The 17,477-nt window shown below is 41.0% G+C and overlaps 1 protein-coding gene across 1 annotated transcript in view; it reads right to left on the reverse strand.

Annotated features, from left to right (window-relative positions):
- Positions 1 to 17,477, reverse strand: part of grid2 (glutamate receptor, ionotropic, delta 2) — a 498,322-nt gene that overhangs the window by 22,681 nt on the left and 458,164 nt on the right. The window contains exon 14 of the mRNA XM_086174064.1: positions 5,965 to 6,131. Within this exon, the coding sequence (XP_086030190.1) occupies positions 5,965 to 6,131 (167 nt within the window). The remainder of the gene's footprint in view (positions 1 to 5,964; positions 6,132 to 17,477) is intronic.

The following is a 17,477-nucleotide window of genomic DNA, read 5'->3' on the forward strand; positions in this document are numbered from 1 at the left end:
TTTAATAAACATGCTAAGTGCAGGTGCTGAGTTTGGTTATGATAAACTGGTTGAGAAGTGACAGCTTTAGAAAGAGAGAGAGAGAGAGAGATGGAGATAGAGAGCTGGATGAGTAATCTGTCATCCAGAACAATGTCATTATTATAAAATCGCTCGTACACAAGTGCACATATTTACAAGCGAGGTCTTCTTGCCGGCTTGCAACTATTTTCACAAAACGAAACGGAACAAAACAAAACAATCCCGGTGGTTGGTGGAACCGAAGGGGTTTGGACGGTGAAAACTATGATTTAGCCTTGAAAGCGTGCAAAACAAATGCCGGTCCACTAACAGAAAAAGGACCGAAACACACTGCACACAACCATCACCCCTAGTAGAAATTGTCTTGCATTGGCTGATAGAACTTTGTTTCAACCAATAAGGAGTTGTTCTCGGGTGTGGCATGATTTCCATTTTAACCAATAAGGAGTTGTTCTAGGGTGTGGCATGATGTTTTAGCCAATGAGGAGTTAAGAATAAGAATAAGAATAAGAATAAGAATAAGAATAACTTTATTTATCCCGAAGGACATTGTTGTGCCAGAGTTTCAAGTAAAACATAACAATAATAAATAATAGTAGGAAATTGCATAAACAGTAAAAAAAGGGGGGGAGACTAAGAAATACAAATAAAACTATAAAGTGTCAAAGTCAAGGCTATAAAGTGTTTTAAGGTCTTAAGGTCTGGGTTGTTCTGGGGTGCGGCAGGATTTCCGTTTTAACCAATAAGGAGTTGTTCTGGGGTGTGGCATGATTTCGGTTTCAACAAATAAGGAGTTGTTCTAGGGTGTGGCAAGATTTCTGTCGGAAAAAAAAAAGAAAAAAGTTCCGTCGCAAGGTTCTGGTGGTTAGGGAAAGGGCCATTTGTAACCATGTAAGGAAATGTTTTCTCATTTTTTTTGCGAGAGTGCATAAATACCTGTTATAACTAAGACAGTGAGTGAAGCATCGCAATAAAATAAAGCTAAAATAAGCAATAAGGTTCGTAATAAAATTTATTAAAGGGCGATGTTTCGATTCCATCATTCATCTCGCTCAGGAAATTGCAAAAAAACTTGTTACATAAATCCAACGCACTTGGCCACTGTTTCAACCTTATTATCCTAATCCCCCGCTTGCCCGTTCAACCTCCCAACTGGGCCAACAAACCGATCAACCGACCGACTGACCGACCGGCCGGTCGGGGGGGCGCCGGCTCCGTCTACTGAGCCACAATCGCCACAACTTTTAGTGGAAGGAAGCCATTGTGTCACAAATGTCACCACAATTTCTGTCTGGGTTTTCTGTCTGGATGCCTGCGAGAAATAAATTGATGCAGCTAACTCCGAATAGAGGTATTGTTTTTTTTTCTGTGACATTCAATCTTTTGTCTGAAATCGAGGGGAACTGTTAGTGGATAAAGAGTTGATAAATCTCGGACAGGGGAAAACAAATCAAATAAAATGCTTTATGACAGAAACAGATGGACCACAAACACCAAATGTACCAGCGATCAGTAAAAAGATCCAAATATCTATTAATCCTTTGGTGATTAGAGAGGGACTTTGCTGATCATTTATGTGTGGATTAAATAAAAAAAACATGTTGATGAAGGATGTTGAAATTATAAATGGAATGCTGGATGTAGAACACATTTATAGATAGATAAGCAGAAAAGTACATGATGACAATGATGATCGATAAAAGGGCGATCCGATATTTCTTACATGCTGTTGTCATGATGTGAAATGGCATACTGGGCTTCACGGTGATTGGTATACATTTGGGAAACATCATGCTTACCGTCAAAGCATTACAGGTCCTGGCTTTAAAAACATCGGAGGACTCCAGATTATAAGTTTCCCAATCCTTTTTGGTTAGGATTCAAATTTCTGGACAGGCTAAGATGTCTACTGAGTTGTCTGGCCCCCTATTGTTGCCATAAGAACTCAATTTAACGCGGTTTGATGTTCAAAGTGGGAAACCAGCAGGTCCCTTGTGATAAGTTGCCTTTAGCAAAGCGTTCAAAAGGCAATTAAAATGCACCTTTAACGTAAAAAGCTGTGTTACTATAACCAAATTGCTGTAGTGGGTGGACAATCTCTTTTCTTAATTGTGCCCATGTGTACTTGGATGTTTTAAATTTAGCAGCCCTTACCATTCACTACAAAAAAAAAAAGGCATTTCATCAATTCTGTAGGTTTGGAATGTAACAGTTTTCAATCTGCACAAAAGAATTTCTGGCTTGGGGCTTATCTTCTCAGAACTGCAGTCCCCTCAAGATGTCCATCTGCTATGGATTAAATCTCCTACTTTAGATTTCATATAAATACCCATCGTCAAAGCGACAAATATGCCTGCCAGAGGACTTTTTTTCTTCCCACCAACGCCCCTCCCTTAGCACTTGTCTGTAGCTGTCAGTTTAAATTAGTATACTAACTCTTTATAGTAGTTTTACTGACTGAAAAATCTGCAGGCTGTGTCCATCAATCACAGAATAGTAATATCTACAAATACAAAGGCGCAAACTGTCTTGCACCCTTACAGAAAAGTCATCTATGCTAAAAAAATACCCGATGAACTAATCGGCGGCTGCACCAGTGATACATTCTATATCCGTATGAAGTTCTGGCAATTGTGTTCATCTGCAATGCAAGAGGTGTAAAATGGAAACGGTTGCCGCTAAGTGTAAACTTGGAGGTTAGGGAGACATTAAAAGTTTATCTGAAGTGGGAAAGAGCGGATCACGCTAACAGTTATCGTACAAATCGAAAAATCCCGAAAGAGGTCGTCGGACCGTCACAGATGGTTTGATGTGTTTACATGTAAAGTAAAAATGAGGTAAATGTATCAGTCACGGTTGGAGTCAGGCATCTCTAATTTTGCGTTAAAGTTAAAGTTTGTGTTCAGCTTTCCATAAATTCCCGGATTTCCAGATACGCCACATGAGGATTGGCTTGCTACAATATCTGATGGCGTAAAACATGCTGAGGGATTAGACAAGCGTGTGCGGCGTTGCGTGAAGACACCTGGGTGAAATTGCTATTTTAGAGTTGCATGACGCGGCAGAAAAAAAAAATAAAAATAAAAAAAACACCATTGAAGTGGGTCAAACATAGCTATGCTAAGTGTGCCGGGTGTCTCGCCTCCGAAACACAGCCATGAGTTATGGAGAGATGAAATACGAAAAAGAATATTGGAGGAAAATTTATTTGTCTTTACATAAAACCACCTATTTCTCCCTCTTGTAGGTGCTAAAGCAAATAAATGGTTTTTCATCTCATATTTCCTTCAGATGACAAAAACTCCTTTGGTATGCAGAACAGCCATACCCACACACACACACACACACACACACACACACACGCACACGATGAATCTCCTGTTTCTTCCTCACAAGACAGCCAAGTCCTTCTCTAATCACCACAGGATTAATAGATATTTGGATCTTTTGCTGGTACATTTGGGGTTCGTGGTCCATCTGTTTCTGTCGTAAAACGTTTTATTTAATTCGTTTTCTTCTATCAAAGATTTATCAACTCTTTATCCATTGAAAATGCCCTTCTATTTCTGACAAAAGATTAAGTGTCAAAAAAAAATTACCTCTATTCTCAGTTGTTTATAAAAAAAAACAAAAAAAAAAAACTTAGCCGCATCAATTTGTTACTTTCAGGCATTTGAACATCTGCCATCTTTCAATGTCAATTATTGAAAACACTTTCTGAACAGAATGTTTGGGAAATCTAATAGTGATGCTTTTTAGTTTTTACTCATTCATTCAGTCATTCATTCATTCATTCAATCACAATTTCATTATCTATACCTCTCTCCAGCGTCTGCATGATAACCGTATTTATATAATAATACTACATAATTACGTGTATATGTACTTGTACATACTTTTATATTTTCATTTTTTATATAGATTTTTATAATTAAATGTTTTATATTTATTTGTATGTTTTTATTCTTATACATATATATATATTTTTTTTTAGATTGATGCTTATATTTTTCTATATTTACCCTTTTTGTAGGAGCTGCTATAACAAAAAGCAATTTCCCACTGGGGATCAATAAAATTAATTTTGATTGCCGATGAGTCAACGTGTCATTTTCACATTATTTTCTTTTTCTTTCTTGAAGTAACCATAGTACTGCTTGTATTGCAAAGTTGCGAAAATGTCTTCTCCACATGTATAAACACAATATAATTAGCTTCAAACAATTTTGGATGTTACTGACCCCACTGAAAGGCCATACTTTTAGATTACTAAGGTAAATTAAATATACAACAACATTTGCACTATCCATAATAGAGTTGAAGAGGAAGAAGACCGATTTCAGAGGGAGGAACACAAATCTTTTTCATGTTTGCCGCTGCAGAAATTGTATTGTTTTTAAGACGATAATACGTAACCATTACTTTATTCAAGATAAATGTAGTTACACCAGTCCAGTCGGTAGCAGAATGCAGGTTTAAGATGCATAAAAAAGCCTCCACACTTGTAATGGGAGCGATCAGAGAACATTTCCAACTGTGTTTGCGACACATTTTTTTGTACGGTAAAGATGTTAGAGATCTCAAACTCATAGCAAACAGGACATTTATGCATTTTTTTCTCATCCAAGAGACAAGAGTGAGTAAACTGTGCCAAAGTGTGTGACAGAAGGATATGGCCCCCTCATAATGGAAGGGAATTGGAAACATGGCCTGCCAATTAATTTCTTGTTTATTTTAATAACAGCTGTGATAGGCAATATCCAGGAGGCCTACGCTTCACTGGATCTGCAGCACTTAACAGACAGGCCAGGTCACTCACACTGTGTGAGGCCAAAACATTTGCCGCCACTCACATGAAATACATAGCTTTTCCCAGCAGCGTGAGACAATGCAGAGCAAGCTTTTTTGCATTATATAAAGTACAGCTGCTTGATAAAACGCCTTTCATTTTGAATAAACATCATTCTCTGTGAGACAACAACCAGTCAATATGCAGCGCTCATCGAAACACTTCCTGTGAGGGCTAATGTGTTTTGAACAATCCCGCCTCATTAAAAAAAAGGCTACCGAAGGAAAATTGTGTGCCGCATAGATGACAATTAGAGATTAATATGTATTTGAATCTGTTGTTTACTTGTAGTCTGACATGGGGAGCTTGAATTATTTACACTCACCAGTCATTTTATTAGGTGCACCATGGTGGTCTCGGGATCAGACCCCCTTTTTACCTTCAGAATTGCCTCATTTTCAGATGCGGAAATTGTCCCTCTATATTTTGTCTGCTAGCCGAGAGAATATCCCTCGCACGCACAACCAGCCTGAACCTCTGATTCAAGGTGGCACGGATCCATGGATTCATTGGAATCTGAATGTCGCAGCAGAAATTGAGGGACGGTCAGAGACGGCCTTTCGCAAACCTCGCTTGCAGCCAGTTGCTGTTTTGGTTATTGTTGCCCTCCTGTCACCTCGGACCAGTCCGGCCGTTCTTCCCTCCGGTTTCAACAGGGCATTTTCACCCAGAGAACAGCCGCTCGCTGGATGTCGTCTCCTTTTCAGGCCGTTCTCTGTGAACCCTGGAGACGGTCGTGCACAAACATCCCCATCGATCTGCTGTTACTAAAATACTTAGACCAGCCAGACTGGAACCAACAACCATGCCACGTTCAAGGTTGCTCAAACCACCTTTCTTCCCCAATCCTTACGGTTCGTTTGTGCCTAAATATGTCCGGCTGCTGCCATGTGATTGGCTGACTGGCTATTTGCGCAATCAAGGAGTTGAACAAGCGTTTCTACCAAAGCGGCCGGTGAGTGTACGACAGGCATTCTTCTAAAAAGATAGCAATGCAGAGCCAAAAGCGCAGATTCATCAATGTGCTTGTGAATCATGTCTTAAAGTGAAAAAAAAAGCACAAGGTGACTGTTGTTCTCCATTATGACTCATACCTCTGGGAGAAAATGTCTCTGTAGGGGCTGCCGTGCTGCATGGCAATGCCATATCCACGGTCTGGTGCATTACTGCTGACGGTGTAGAAGGAGCAATCCTCGTCGTTATTAGCGGCGTACTCCAAAACTGCTGCGTCCCAGACAAAGCCAAACCGGCCGTACTTCACCTGAAATTTAAAAAGAGACGTTTTCACAGAGTTAGCAATCTTCAGTATGTTACGTCTTATCTTGAGCTAGGACAAACCATATCCTCTGGCATTACTATCTGTGTTCAAACATAGATATCAAATGCGCCACAAAGTTTAAAAATGTTGACTCACTACAGCAGTACAAAGGTGTTGGACCACTTGACAAGTGCTAAACCAGCTATACCATGTCAGGAATGCCTTCTCTGACTGGAGGAAAACAGTGACTCCTAATCAATGACGTGGGGTGAGATTCATGGCTGGTCAGGCAGTGTATTCTGCAGCCGAGGAATTGCAAGAAGAATCCCTGGAATCACAAGCGCCCCCTACAATGAGGCAGGAGAACTGCATGCCTCACTTTGTGTCACTTTGCATCTGTTTTATGATCACTCAGTACAAGAAACTAGCATTTCATGCACTGTACAGTTGCTGACAAAAACACTGTACCTTGGAAATGTAGTTCATATGGCAAAAGTGTTTAAACATTTACAGAGACAGCAGTACGGTCTTCGTGAAGAGCATGCCAGCAGTCAGCCGTCATTGCGCGATTTACGTTGAGGCTCCACAGTCCGCTGCCTCACCGCAAGTCTCCTCTCAGTATTTGAACAGTAAATGTGAGAATCCAGCCATTTTGATTAACACAACAAGCTAAAACTGTTGAAATTAAATGAAAAATACCTTTATAGTGCATATCACTTATAAATATAACCATTTAATTTTTTTGACTTTTTTTGACTTTTTTCTTTCCAAGATTGGCAAGTGAGGCACGGCCTCTCTTGCCTCACCTGACTGCACGTCACTGCTCCTAATATATTTTGAGTCACTCACATTGTAAATGTGCAAGGGTTGAATGTTGCTATCGGCATGTTTTACTGCATCCTCTATAGATATTTTCTGACCAAACGAGCTGAGCTCAGGGTGCTCGTGTAGATTATTCCGGACAAAAATGGAAAATAGAAACTGCACAGCGGCTAGCGCTTCACTCAAGAAGGTGCCTGGTTCAGTTCTGACAGGGGGCCGTTCTGCTTGGAGTCTCCATGTTCTCCGGTTTCCTCCTGCAGTTCAAAAACAGGCAGGAGGTTCATTGGGGACCCTAAATTGGCCAGATGTGTGAATGGTTGTGTGCGGTGGCGGGCAGTGCGTTTCACACCGAGGCCTTCAGTAAAGCTCCATTTATCAATCCACCCTTCAATGACTGTTTTATGGCTATAAAAACCATCTTATTGTGCAGTTAGTGGACTGAAAGTGACGGACAAATCCTTTTCCTTGCTGTAACTGGCCTGCAAGCTTCGGAATTGCCCGACCTTTCTTAACGATGTCCAGCTTTTCTTGAAAAAGCCGTCTTGAAAATGGCTTTGACAATAAATCTGCAACCACATCCTTCAGCCATCATGGGTTGACAAATTAGCTATTATAGCAACACAACTATATTTGTGTTTGTGCGGCTCTCTTCAGATGCAGCGTGCTAGCTCTGGCTAGTACATTCTCTGACTATCCAATCAAAGGGTGTGTGACACGCTGACGTGACCATACCCTTCTATAAGGCCTTGGAGTTGCAACTCAAAATCTGATTGGTTGAGGCAACAGTTTCATTGATACTTATTTTTTTGCTGGAGCGCCTCTGAATCTGTTTCTGCAGGCCTCCGGGCAGATTTCTTTGACCCTGCCTGGCAACAATTAATAGCTGAAATGCAATCGGTTAAACGCTTTAATATGAAAATACATGTCTGGAAGCAGCGCAGCCAAGGACAAAGCTATGAAAGGAAGCAGACAAAACTATTTGGAGTTATTTAAAAAGTATTCATGGACAAAATATAATTAAAATCAGTCTGTGTCTCAAATTTTTTGAGGCCAGCAGAGAGGGCCTTGCAGGCCCTGCCAGCCCACCACCGGTTGTATGTCCCTACGTCTGGTATGAATGAGAGAGTGAATGGTTGTAAGTATGATTATATTTCTTTCTCTATGATCGAGTGGCGCCGATCCAGGCTGAACGCCACCTCTCGCCCAACGGCAGCTGGGACGGGCTCCGGCCACCAGCTGCAACCCTGACTGCGGGACAGGTGGTACTGATAAATACGAACAAATGAATGAATGAATGAATGAAAGAAAACTATCTAGATCTGATATAAACGACATTTCAAATCACTTCAAATGCATATTTGTCTCATTACATTTCAAACCCCGTGTCTTCACTTTGTTTGTTGGCATCAACATTTTTGGCCACCTTTCATTACACAGTATGACAACCAACAAGGCAAGCTGATTGGGTAACCCTCAAAGTGTTGTTTTGTGATGTCTGTGTCCATGTGAGAGAGTAATAATTCATTGGAAGGACTCAAAGAGATTTATCCCGCTCTTCACAATGTTGAAGGGAGTGGAAAAGGCCCATTATTACACTATAAAGAATAATATAATGGCTTTTCATTATTGCCTCTGAATTGGAAAGATTACTGGCTTTGGACAAAGGGAATTCCCTGAAATTTGTTTCAACCAGTTCAAATTAAACACGAGAGACGTTTTTTCTCATTTAAATCACATGAAAAGAAGACTTAATGTGCAAAGTATGTGCGCAGCGACCTCTGATATCTGGACGCTGGGTATGTTCGCTCGTTCGCTCGTCTCATAGCCAGAACTAACGGTTCGCCGTATAAAGGTATAAAGTTTAAAACTTTCCGCACAGTTCCATAGAAGTTGAACGTGCGACGCGCAACACTTGTGGCAATAAAGTGCTTTTCAAAGCTTTAATTAAATATAAATTACAATTCCATCTCATTCCGCTTGTTAATATTGCCATAATCTTGAGTAATGAATGAAGAAAAATGCATGGTATCCTTATTCATTTTAAATTCAACCTCCCATTATGTAATCACTGCGTGTCATCGCCTCGCGATGTCCGCAGTTTTGCATTATGTCACATATTTAAGCAAAACTGAAACGGCCGTGTCATTAAACAGATGATATAATTTTACAAGGCTCGTTATATTCTTAATGGTGTAGCAAGGAAGCACAGCAAAGGAAAAGATAAAATAGCAAGGGCAATCAAAGGTTTTATTTCAAATGGCAAAACGAATCGAATACTTTATTTTTATTCGTCGACTGTACATCCAGGCTTCAAAGCGAGAGTTAATATTGAAAAACCAAATAACTCTTATTTCGCTGACCAGAACTCAAGTTCTTCTTATATTGGTTTGAGGTGTGGTGACGGATGGCAGTTGACAGATGACACTGTCATATCATCATTTATTTGAAGCCAGGCCAAAATAAGGCCACACGCCATCATGTTGTAAGTCATATTTGGCAAAGCCTCGCCATTTTTGGACAGTTATATTTGTGAGGTTAAAGGCTGATGTAGGAAATCAAAAGTCCAGCGGGTTGGCATTTTCGAATAATGTCTCCAGGACTGTAAATTCATTTCCACTGGGTCTATAAAGCACGAGTTGAACTTGGGAGGATGGTGACAACATACCCTCGAAAAGGTTTAGTGGACTGCCATGGTAACGCTGACGTTAAGTTTCTGTGTGACTAATGAAGCAACGGACATAAACACTATAGGTACCGTATGCACCAGATTATGAGCTGTTTCCTTTACCATTTTATGACTCCGATTTTTGTTTTTCCCCATATTTATGCTACTGATACATCTTCTTTTATGATTTATCAGCAATAAAAGTGTATTATATTGTCTAGCACTTCAGGGCTGCAGACTTTCCCTGCCCTGCCTGTTTGAATAATTGAGGCTGAAGACAGCGGCGTTGAAGACGGAGGGAGAGACTTCATATCTTCCATATGTCTGTCAGCGTAAATATAAAACACCAGGCATTTAAGATGGAAGAGCTATCTGGTTGGGGGAAGATTGAAATTATCGTGGCATGGCAGCTTAGTACGCTCCATGGGAGGCATTAGCATAAGTAGTTAACCAATGGGCCCTTCTCTAATTGAGGTTCTGTTCATGGTTAAATTGTTTACATGCTCCTTTCAAACCCTGCAAATGATGTGACAGGAGCCATGACGCCACAAGTTGAGCCATTTAAAGGACGCCTCGATTCCCACTGCGTTGTCAAGCATGTGGATAAACCAGTGTGTCTTAAATAAAAGAACAGCAAGGTAATAAAAACATAGCCACTGGCTTCCTCTTGTCTCTGACTGAGGTCACTCGCTCACAAGCATCTCTTTAATTATTGAGTCAATCCGTATTTTATTGGGGCTCAAAGATTAAGTTTGGTATTAATTGCTCAACAACCAACACGTGTATAACAGACAAATACAAGGGGTAGTAAGAGGTTCTCAGTCATCTGTGGAGGTTCACAATTCACATTCATCCGGGTGAATTGTTGTCGAAATCTTCTTGTTTTGGCATCTGGACTTGAATTTCATCACTTGAAGACGTTTCATCCCTCAACCCAGAGGCTTCTTCAGTTCTAATGACCGATGTGGAGTTTCCAAATATACATATCTTAGAGCAATGTTTCCCAACCACTGTGCCGCGGCACATTAGTGTGCCGTGAGAGATCATCAGGTGTGCCGTGGAAAAATGCCCACTTTCACCTGATTGGTCCAAAAATTATTTATCCAACGCAAATAATGAATTAACCTGTGCATCTGTGTATCAGAGTGATTAGTGACGCTTTCCTTGATACATTTTTAAAATAAAAAGTCCTTGTATCTGCGTAAACAAACAGGCAGCATTGTTGAAAACTACCAAGGTGAGTGAGAAAGCAGTGAAAGCTGCTATAAAGTTGCTGAACTCATCTCTAAATCCAAACAGCCACACATCGTAGCAAAACATTAATACTACCTGCCGGCAAAATCATTGTTGAAGAAATGCTCAACTCTGGCTTTGATAAAGAAATAGCCAGAGTTCTCTCAAATAATACAATTTTCAGACATATTGATGACATGTCTTCAGACATTGAAAAAAGTGTTCTGGAAAAGTTGCACATCAGTGGGAAATTTGCATTGCAACTTGACGAATCTACAGATATTAGATATATTAGATTTCACGCTAAGTAAATTGAGACTACGGTTTCATTCTAATTCGTTAAAAAATGTTTTTGACATATTTGGTGGTGTGCCGTGTGATTTTTCCAATGTAAAATATGTGCCGTGGCTCAAAAAAGGTTGGGAAACACTGTCTTAGAGGAACATACTGGTAAAGGCTGATCTCCCCCCAATACCAACCCCTCATTTCCTTTCCGCTATCCCTCATGGGAACTATCCCTGCGGACAATGGCAACAATACCGCTTTTCTCAAGAAAACGACCATCTTCTACCATGATGTCACGCTTCACAATGCATGTCATTTATATACTCAAATGCCCCCATGGGCGAGCATATATCGGAAAAACAAATAGACAACTGAGAACCCGCATCGCTGAACACCATAAGAAATCAGGTGACCTCCAGCCCTGTAGCGGGACATTTCAGGGAAACAAAACATGATGTCTCGACCTTGAAACACCCAGGGATCGAGGCCGTAAAGTGTCTGAAACGGGAGTTATTCTGGATCTATGCGCTCGGCACGCAAAGATCGAATGAGGACTTTGATATAAAAACCTTGTTTATAAGCATGTCTGCATTTTTGTCCATCTGTGTTTGTCCACACTATATTTTCTTTCTGTCTATTTCAATTTTCTCTGTTGGTCCGATTCCCAATTTAGATGTCTTTTATACTTTATATTTAAGCTAAAGCCCTTCAATTGCAAAGATTTTTCAGTCCCCACATGTGTATATTTGTACATATGTAAGAATGTAAAAAGGTATCGGTGTCCGGTCGGTTCGCGAAAAGGAGCAGAGATAATGTTATACGTTATAATGTTAAAATGTGAAAAGAACGTCATATAACCAACAAGAGGCGCAAAAAAAAAAAAAAAAGGGCAGGAAACAATCACGTGATCATTCTCTCCTCATGATGCCATTCTTTTTGGAGTTTTTTTGATTTGCGGATTTTTTCAAAACTCCACTTTCTGGATATAACTGCCAGGGTTTTGGACGGGTCTGGGTTCTGGTGGCTTGTGTGTAAATGGCAGAGTTGATCTGCAGAAACTTGGTCTAAGGGGGTTGTTATGCTAATGGAGGTGTCGTTCGTTGGAACTAGAGATCAACTTGGTGGGATTACCTGGATTGGGATGTGAAAAGGTAAAGCTCAGGTAAACAATGTTAAACAAGTGAAACCTGTTGGATCACATGAACTGAGGCTCATTTGGACTCATTTTTACCAGGGGCTGGTTCTGGTGATGGGTCTTTCCTGATGGTTTGGACAGTGCAGAAGATCCTGGTCCGTGTGCGCAAATCCATCTTGTTATTGATCCCAGTACGGCGTTGTTTGTTTGTGAAAGGTTGTGTCTGAGGCCCTCCTCTGTTTTTCTGTTTTGACAAAGACGGCGTCTTTGACTTTGCACTCGAACCATCTGTCTTCTCTGGCCAGAACACGGACATTGCAGTCTTCAATCGAATGTCCCTTGTCCTTCGGGTGTAGTTGGACCCTGTAGTCCTGTCCTGAAGCGGTGGCTCTCCAGTGTCGAGCCATCTGTTTGTGCAGAGGTTGTTCGGTCTCTCCGATATCGATGTCGTCACAATCCGCAGGGCAAGTGACGCCACATTCTCTATCTTGTGCCTGGGTGTTTTGTCCTTGGGCTGCACCAGTTTTGCCTCAGTCTCCGCATCGGTCATTAGAACTGAAGAAACCTTTGGGATGAGGGGTGAAACATCTTCAAGTGAAGAAATTCAAGTCCAGTTGCCAAGACAAGAAGGTTTCGACGGGAAGAGGCAGAAAGGTGAAGTCAGTCGGTCTCAACTTAATCAGCGCTTTCAAACCCAGCGATTTCAAAGCACTGAATACTAGATAGCTTTCACCCGTTCACGCGCACACGGACACAACAATGTCGTGCAAGTCGCTCACCAGGACATCGGCAGCAACTCGGGGCTCAGCATTTTGAACGTCCACACTTTGACTTTTGTCAAGAATTGAACCACCAACTTTCTGACAGGCCGCCTGACAAACGATTTGGTGAAGTTTCAAAAAAAAAAAAAACGGCACTTGCACTGCCGTCTTTGTTTTCCCAGTGACTGCAAAAGTCCAAATAGATGCTTCTCCTTAAAATATAGGAATATTGTGTAGCCTAGAAATAATATGCTCTGTTTGTAGCATCTCCCAAAAATATTTGTTCATCATTATGCATTTATACAGAACCTGGCTACGATAACTGCGTTAGTTACTGTGTAAAGAGCAAATTATTTCAAATGCGTAGAAATGGTGTCAGAGACCCGGCGGCGGGGGAAACCGCTGCGTTCAGCAATTCCTCCAGGGATTCTTTTTTTTTTTTTTTTGTCTCTGCTGGTGCAAGAATGAATGGATTGAAGTAAACACAGCTGTTCTAGTAGAATAGTTTCCGGATAAGGAAGTTTAGATCTTGAGGATTATTTTTCACGTTGAGAAGAAGTACTGTCACAAATTGTTCTCGTTCACACTTTCCCGGATTAGTATTAATCGATTAGGCCTTTACAAAGCTGCATGGATCTTGTTTTGTACTAAGGACAACATGCTACCCTGATTTAAAAAAAAAACAAAAAACCAAAAAAACAAAACAAAAAGAAAAAACCAGAACCATTGGATGTCAGATCAAGCTGTCTGAATTACTTATCAACTGCTGCCAAGTGACTTTCTAAAGTTAAATATTTGGTGCTCAGCCCATTTATAGCAACTTTAATTAAAAATCTCACAACACCTTTGATTGTCATGGCAGTGTATTCTGCAACCGTGACTTTTAAACGGGTATTTATAGTCCTGTAATACTGCTTTCTTCGCCAGCAGAAACTGTTTACACTGGATTAATTGGTCACACAGGAGCATCGGTATTAGTGCTTTTTATTTTCAGTTGAACCATTTTGAACTGGTAAACCTTTAAATCTATATAATTCATGAAATTTAATTACGTCTAAAATTTATTAGTATCATTATTGATAGTTAAAGGAAGGTTAACAAAAGCCCTTAACCTTTTCTTGAAACATCAGCCATTGCCTGTTTGACTAATAAAACCCAAATCGGCTTTTTTGCTGGAATTAAAGCACTTTAATTATTATGCGCTCTCAATGACACTAAATGTATCTAAAATTGAATCCCTTGACTTTGCTTAAAGTAGCAAGACGAACCAAAGTGTAGCACTAAAAAGTAAACTATGAGGTTCAGCCGAACAGAGGTTGCCTGTACTCGACCAAACACTATAAAATTGCTCGTATATGGCCATCTGCATCTGAAGGTGCTAAGTTTCAAATGACGCCACTAAACAATTAAGTGCCTTTTGAGGTTTCAAGAGGCTCCTCAGCTCACACTGATCAACCATTACATTATAACCACCCGCCTTAAAACTGTATCATTCCCCGTCTTGCCATCAAAACAGCCCCGAAACAGCAGGGGATGGATTCCACTCCACCTCAGACCGTGCACTGCAGTATCGGTCGCTGAGATGTTGTCAGCAAATTCTAGTGACTCTTTTGGGGTAGAATTTCAATGGATTTTTGCCTTTCTTCTTCTTCCCTTCAGGGGTTGCCACAGCGAATCAACCTTCTCCATCTAACCCTATTCTCTGTATCCTCCTCTCTGAAACCAACTTCATATCTTCTCTCACTACGTCCATAAATCTTCTCTTGGGTCTTCCTTGAGACCTCTTGCCTGGCAGCTCAATTTCCAGCATACGTCTACCAATAGATTCACTATCCCTTCTTTGTACTTGACCCATCCATTTCTGACCTTCCCCCCAAAACATCTAACATGTGCTGTTTCTCTGATGGACTCATTCTTGATCCTATCCATCCTGGTGACTTCCAAAGAGAACCTCAACATCTTCATCTCTGCGACCTCCAGCTCTGCCTCCTGTTTTTTGGTCATCATCACTGTTTCTAGGCCATACAGCATCGCTGGTGTCACCACTGTCTTGTACACCTTTCCTTTCATTCTGGCTGACATTCTTTTCACCTCCAGAACATTCCTAACAAACTCCTTCCTCAAGATAACTCCCACTCCATTTCTCTTCCTGTCAGTACCGTGATAGTACTACTTAAAGTCTGCTCCTGAGCTTCTAGCCTTACCACCTTTCCACCTGGTCTCCTGGACACACAGTACATCCACCTTCCTCCTCTGCATCATGTCGACCAACTCTCTTCTGTTCCAATATTCAAAGTCCCTCCTCTCAGTCCAAGACTCTTGCCTTTCTTCTTCTCTCTCGGCTTCTGAACACACCTTCCACCTCTCCTTCTTTGCCCCTCGAGTCTTAAAAATGCTGGTTTGGATTGAGAAGTGTAGAATCTTGGGCCAAAACAACTACCTGGATGTCTTGTTGTGTTCCTCGAACTACTCCTGAACCAGTTTTTTATCTGTTGAAAAAGGCCACTCAGGGAAAAGTTAAGATAAGTTGTACATGTTCAGTCACTGCGTTTATATGAAGTAAAAGAAAATATTTTCCAAATCAGCCCACTTGCTTTGGAGTCTAGTTATGTTGCCCAAATGCCCATTTTTGGTATTTGCAACTCGAGCCAGGGTACATTTGTTTGACAAATGCGAGAACCCTCTGTGTACAATTGTCATGAAACCGCCGCTATTGTGTTGCTTTTTATTATAGAGCGCTGTCCTTGGTATGCAGCTGCAAGGTGGTGTAACGTCAGGATAGGAAGACTCCCTTGATTGGAAGTCTTCCTGGGAAGAAAAGCTTTCTGCAAGACAGGCATGCTTTGTTCGGTCTACGTTAGAATAGTTGCTTCCGATTGGACGAGCCATTCTAAGATATGAATTATTGACATATTTGGAAAGAACAATGGCTGAATGAGGGGATAAAGACGGTATAACTTTGTTCGGGGAGCCTTTCCTGTGTTGCTTGCGTCAATGCTCCAATCTTATGAGAAAAAAAAGAGGTTAAAAAGTACTGTTTTGTGTGTCCATCTGGAACTTTTCCTTCATAACTCTTCACCAGCTTCAGCTACAAAAGGTCTTCCGTAGTGTCGGACCAAACAGGCTCGCCTTTGCCCCCCCACCTGTGTCAGTTCACCATGATGGCCCATTATCCTGTAGCTGGCTCGCTTGTTTCTCCCCCCTTGCAGAGCTTTATTTCGATTTTAAAACAGTGATTACTACAAAACCGCCGTCGCGGCTGGGGTTTTGGAGAAGCTCTGACCTTGTTGTCAATCATCACAACGTGGCCCTTGTCAGAGTTGATCTCGTACTTGTGCTGCCGTTCGTTTCCTGCGTCAAACAGGTCACTTTGAAAACACATTTCTCTCTAATATATATGTGTGTTATTCACTTTATCTGTCTGTGCTGAAAAGACCGCTGCAGATCACGACAATTCCTGCTTCAGAATGCCTGCCTTCAGACTCTGTCTCCGAAGGTCATTTTACTTTCTTAAAAATATACCAACTTTTTGGTTCACAGTTTGACTAAAGGCTCAATTAGGCCGAATGTTAAATATGCATTCTGACAGAGTTTTCTGTCCATCCTCCGCGTTCAGTTCATATATAATTCTACGATTTCAGGGCGCTGCCGGATGGGTTGCCAAATGCTGCAAACGAAGCAGTAGCACTGGAAGATGTGGAGGAACCGTGTTGCACATCATGCCCGACCACAACCAGCGACAAGAGAATGTGACAGGAATGCGCTCTTCTGGTCAAATTCAGACAAATCAGCGTGTTATCACCATGTTTGCTATCGTTGTCAATAACATCATCTGGTTTGTTATCGGAACTCTGCGGCGCCCTCTAGTGGACGTATTGTGAAACGACCATGGCTACTTGAACAGTTTGACAGTGTTTGAAACAGACGTATCTCTTTACATATGTAACCTGAGCAGAAATGAATCTTTAATCAAACTGGTAAAAGCGAGATCATGCACAGAAGGCTGAGCATTTATCTGTTCATAGTTATATTCCTCATCTTTCTAATTACATTGGAAACATTCAAGACTTGTGAATTGGCTCTTGCTTTGTTCGCTGGTTTGAAGTCAATTGGTGAAATGAGGACTATTAGGCCTTGAGGTGGTGAATGTGATGAAGGAGTGACACGTCTCTTAATGGCGAGCTTCTAAAAGTCTTGTGCTGTAATGAGACAGATATTTTAGTCAAGTTTTATTCACGGAATTTATGGTTATTAAGATTCATGCTACTGCAACTCCATCAGGAGTATATTCTTCAATTTTACGAATCCTCCGGCAGAGATCGGATCACTAAGGCGTCACCAGGAGACGCTTTGAATCTTTACGAGTTCTCTACACTTGTTTTCCAAAATATTCGAGGGCTCCACTTCTTAAATTTTGCCTGATCCTAAGAAAGTGTTGTTGCGATTAT

The sequence above is a fragment of the Fistularia commersonii genome, chromosome 26 (genome assembly GCF_037954325.1).
Source record: "Fistularia commersonii isolate RoL2024-O1a breed Wild chromosome 26, RoL_Fcom_v1.0, whole genome shotgun sequence".
In the NCBI taxonomy this organism is placed as follows: Eukaryota; Metazoa; Chordata; class Actinopteri; order Syngnathiformes; family Fistulariidae; genus Fistularia; species Fistularia commersonii.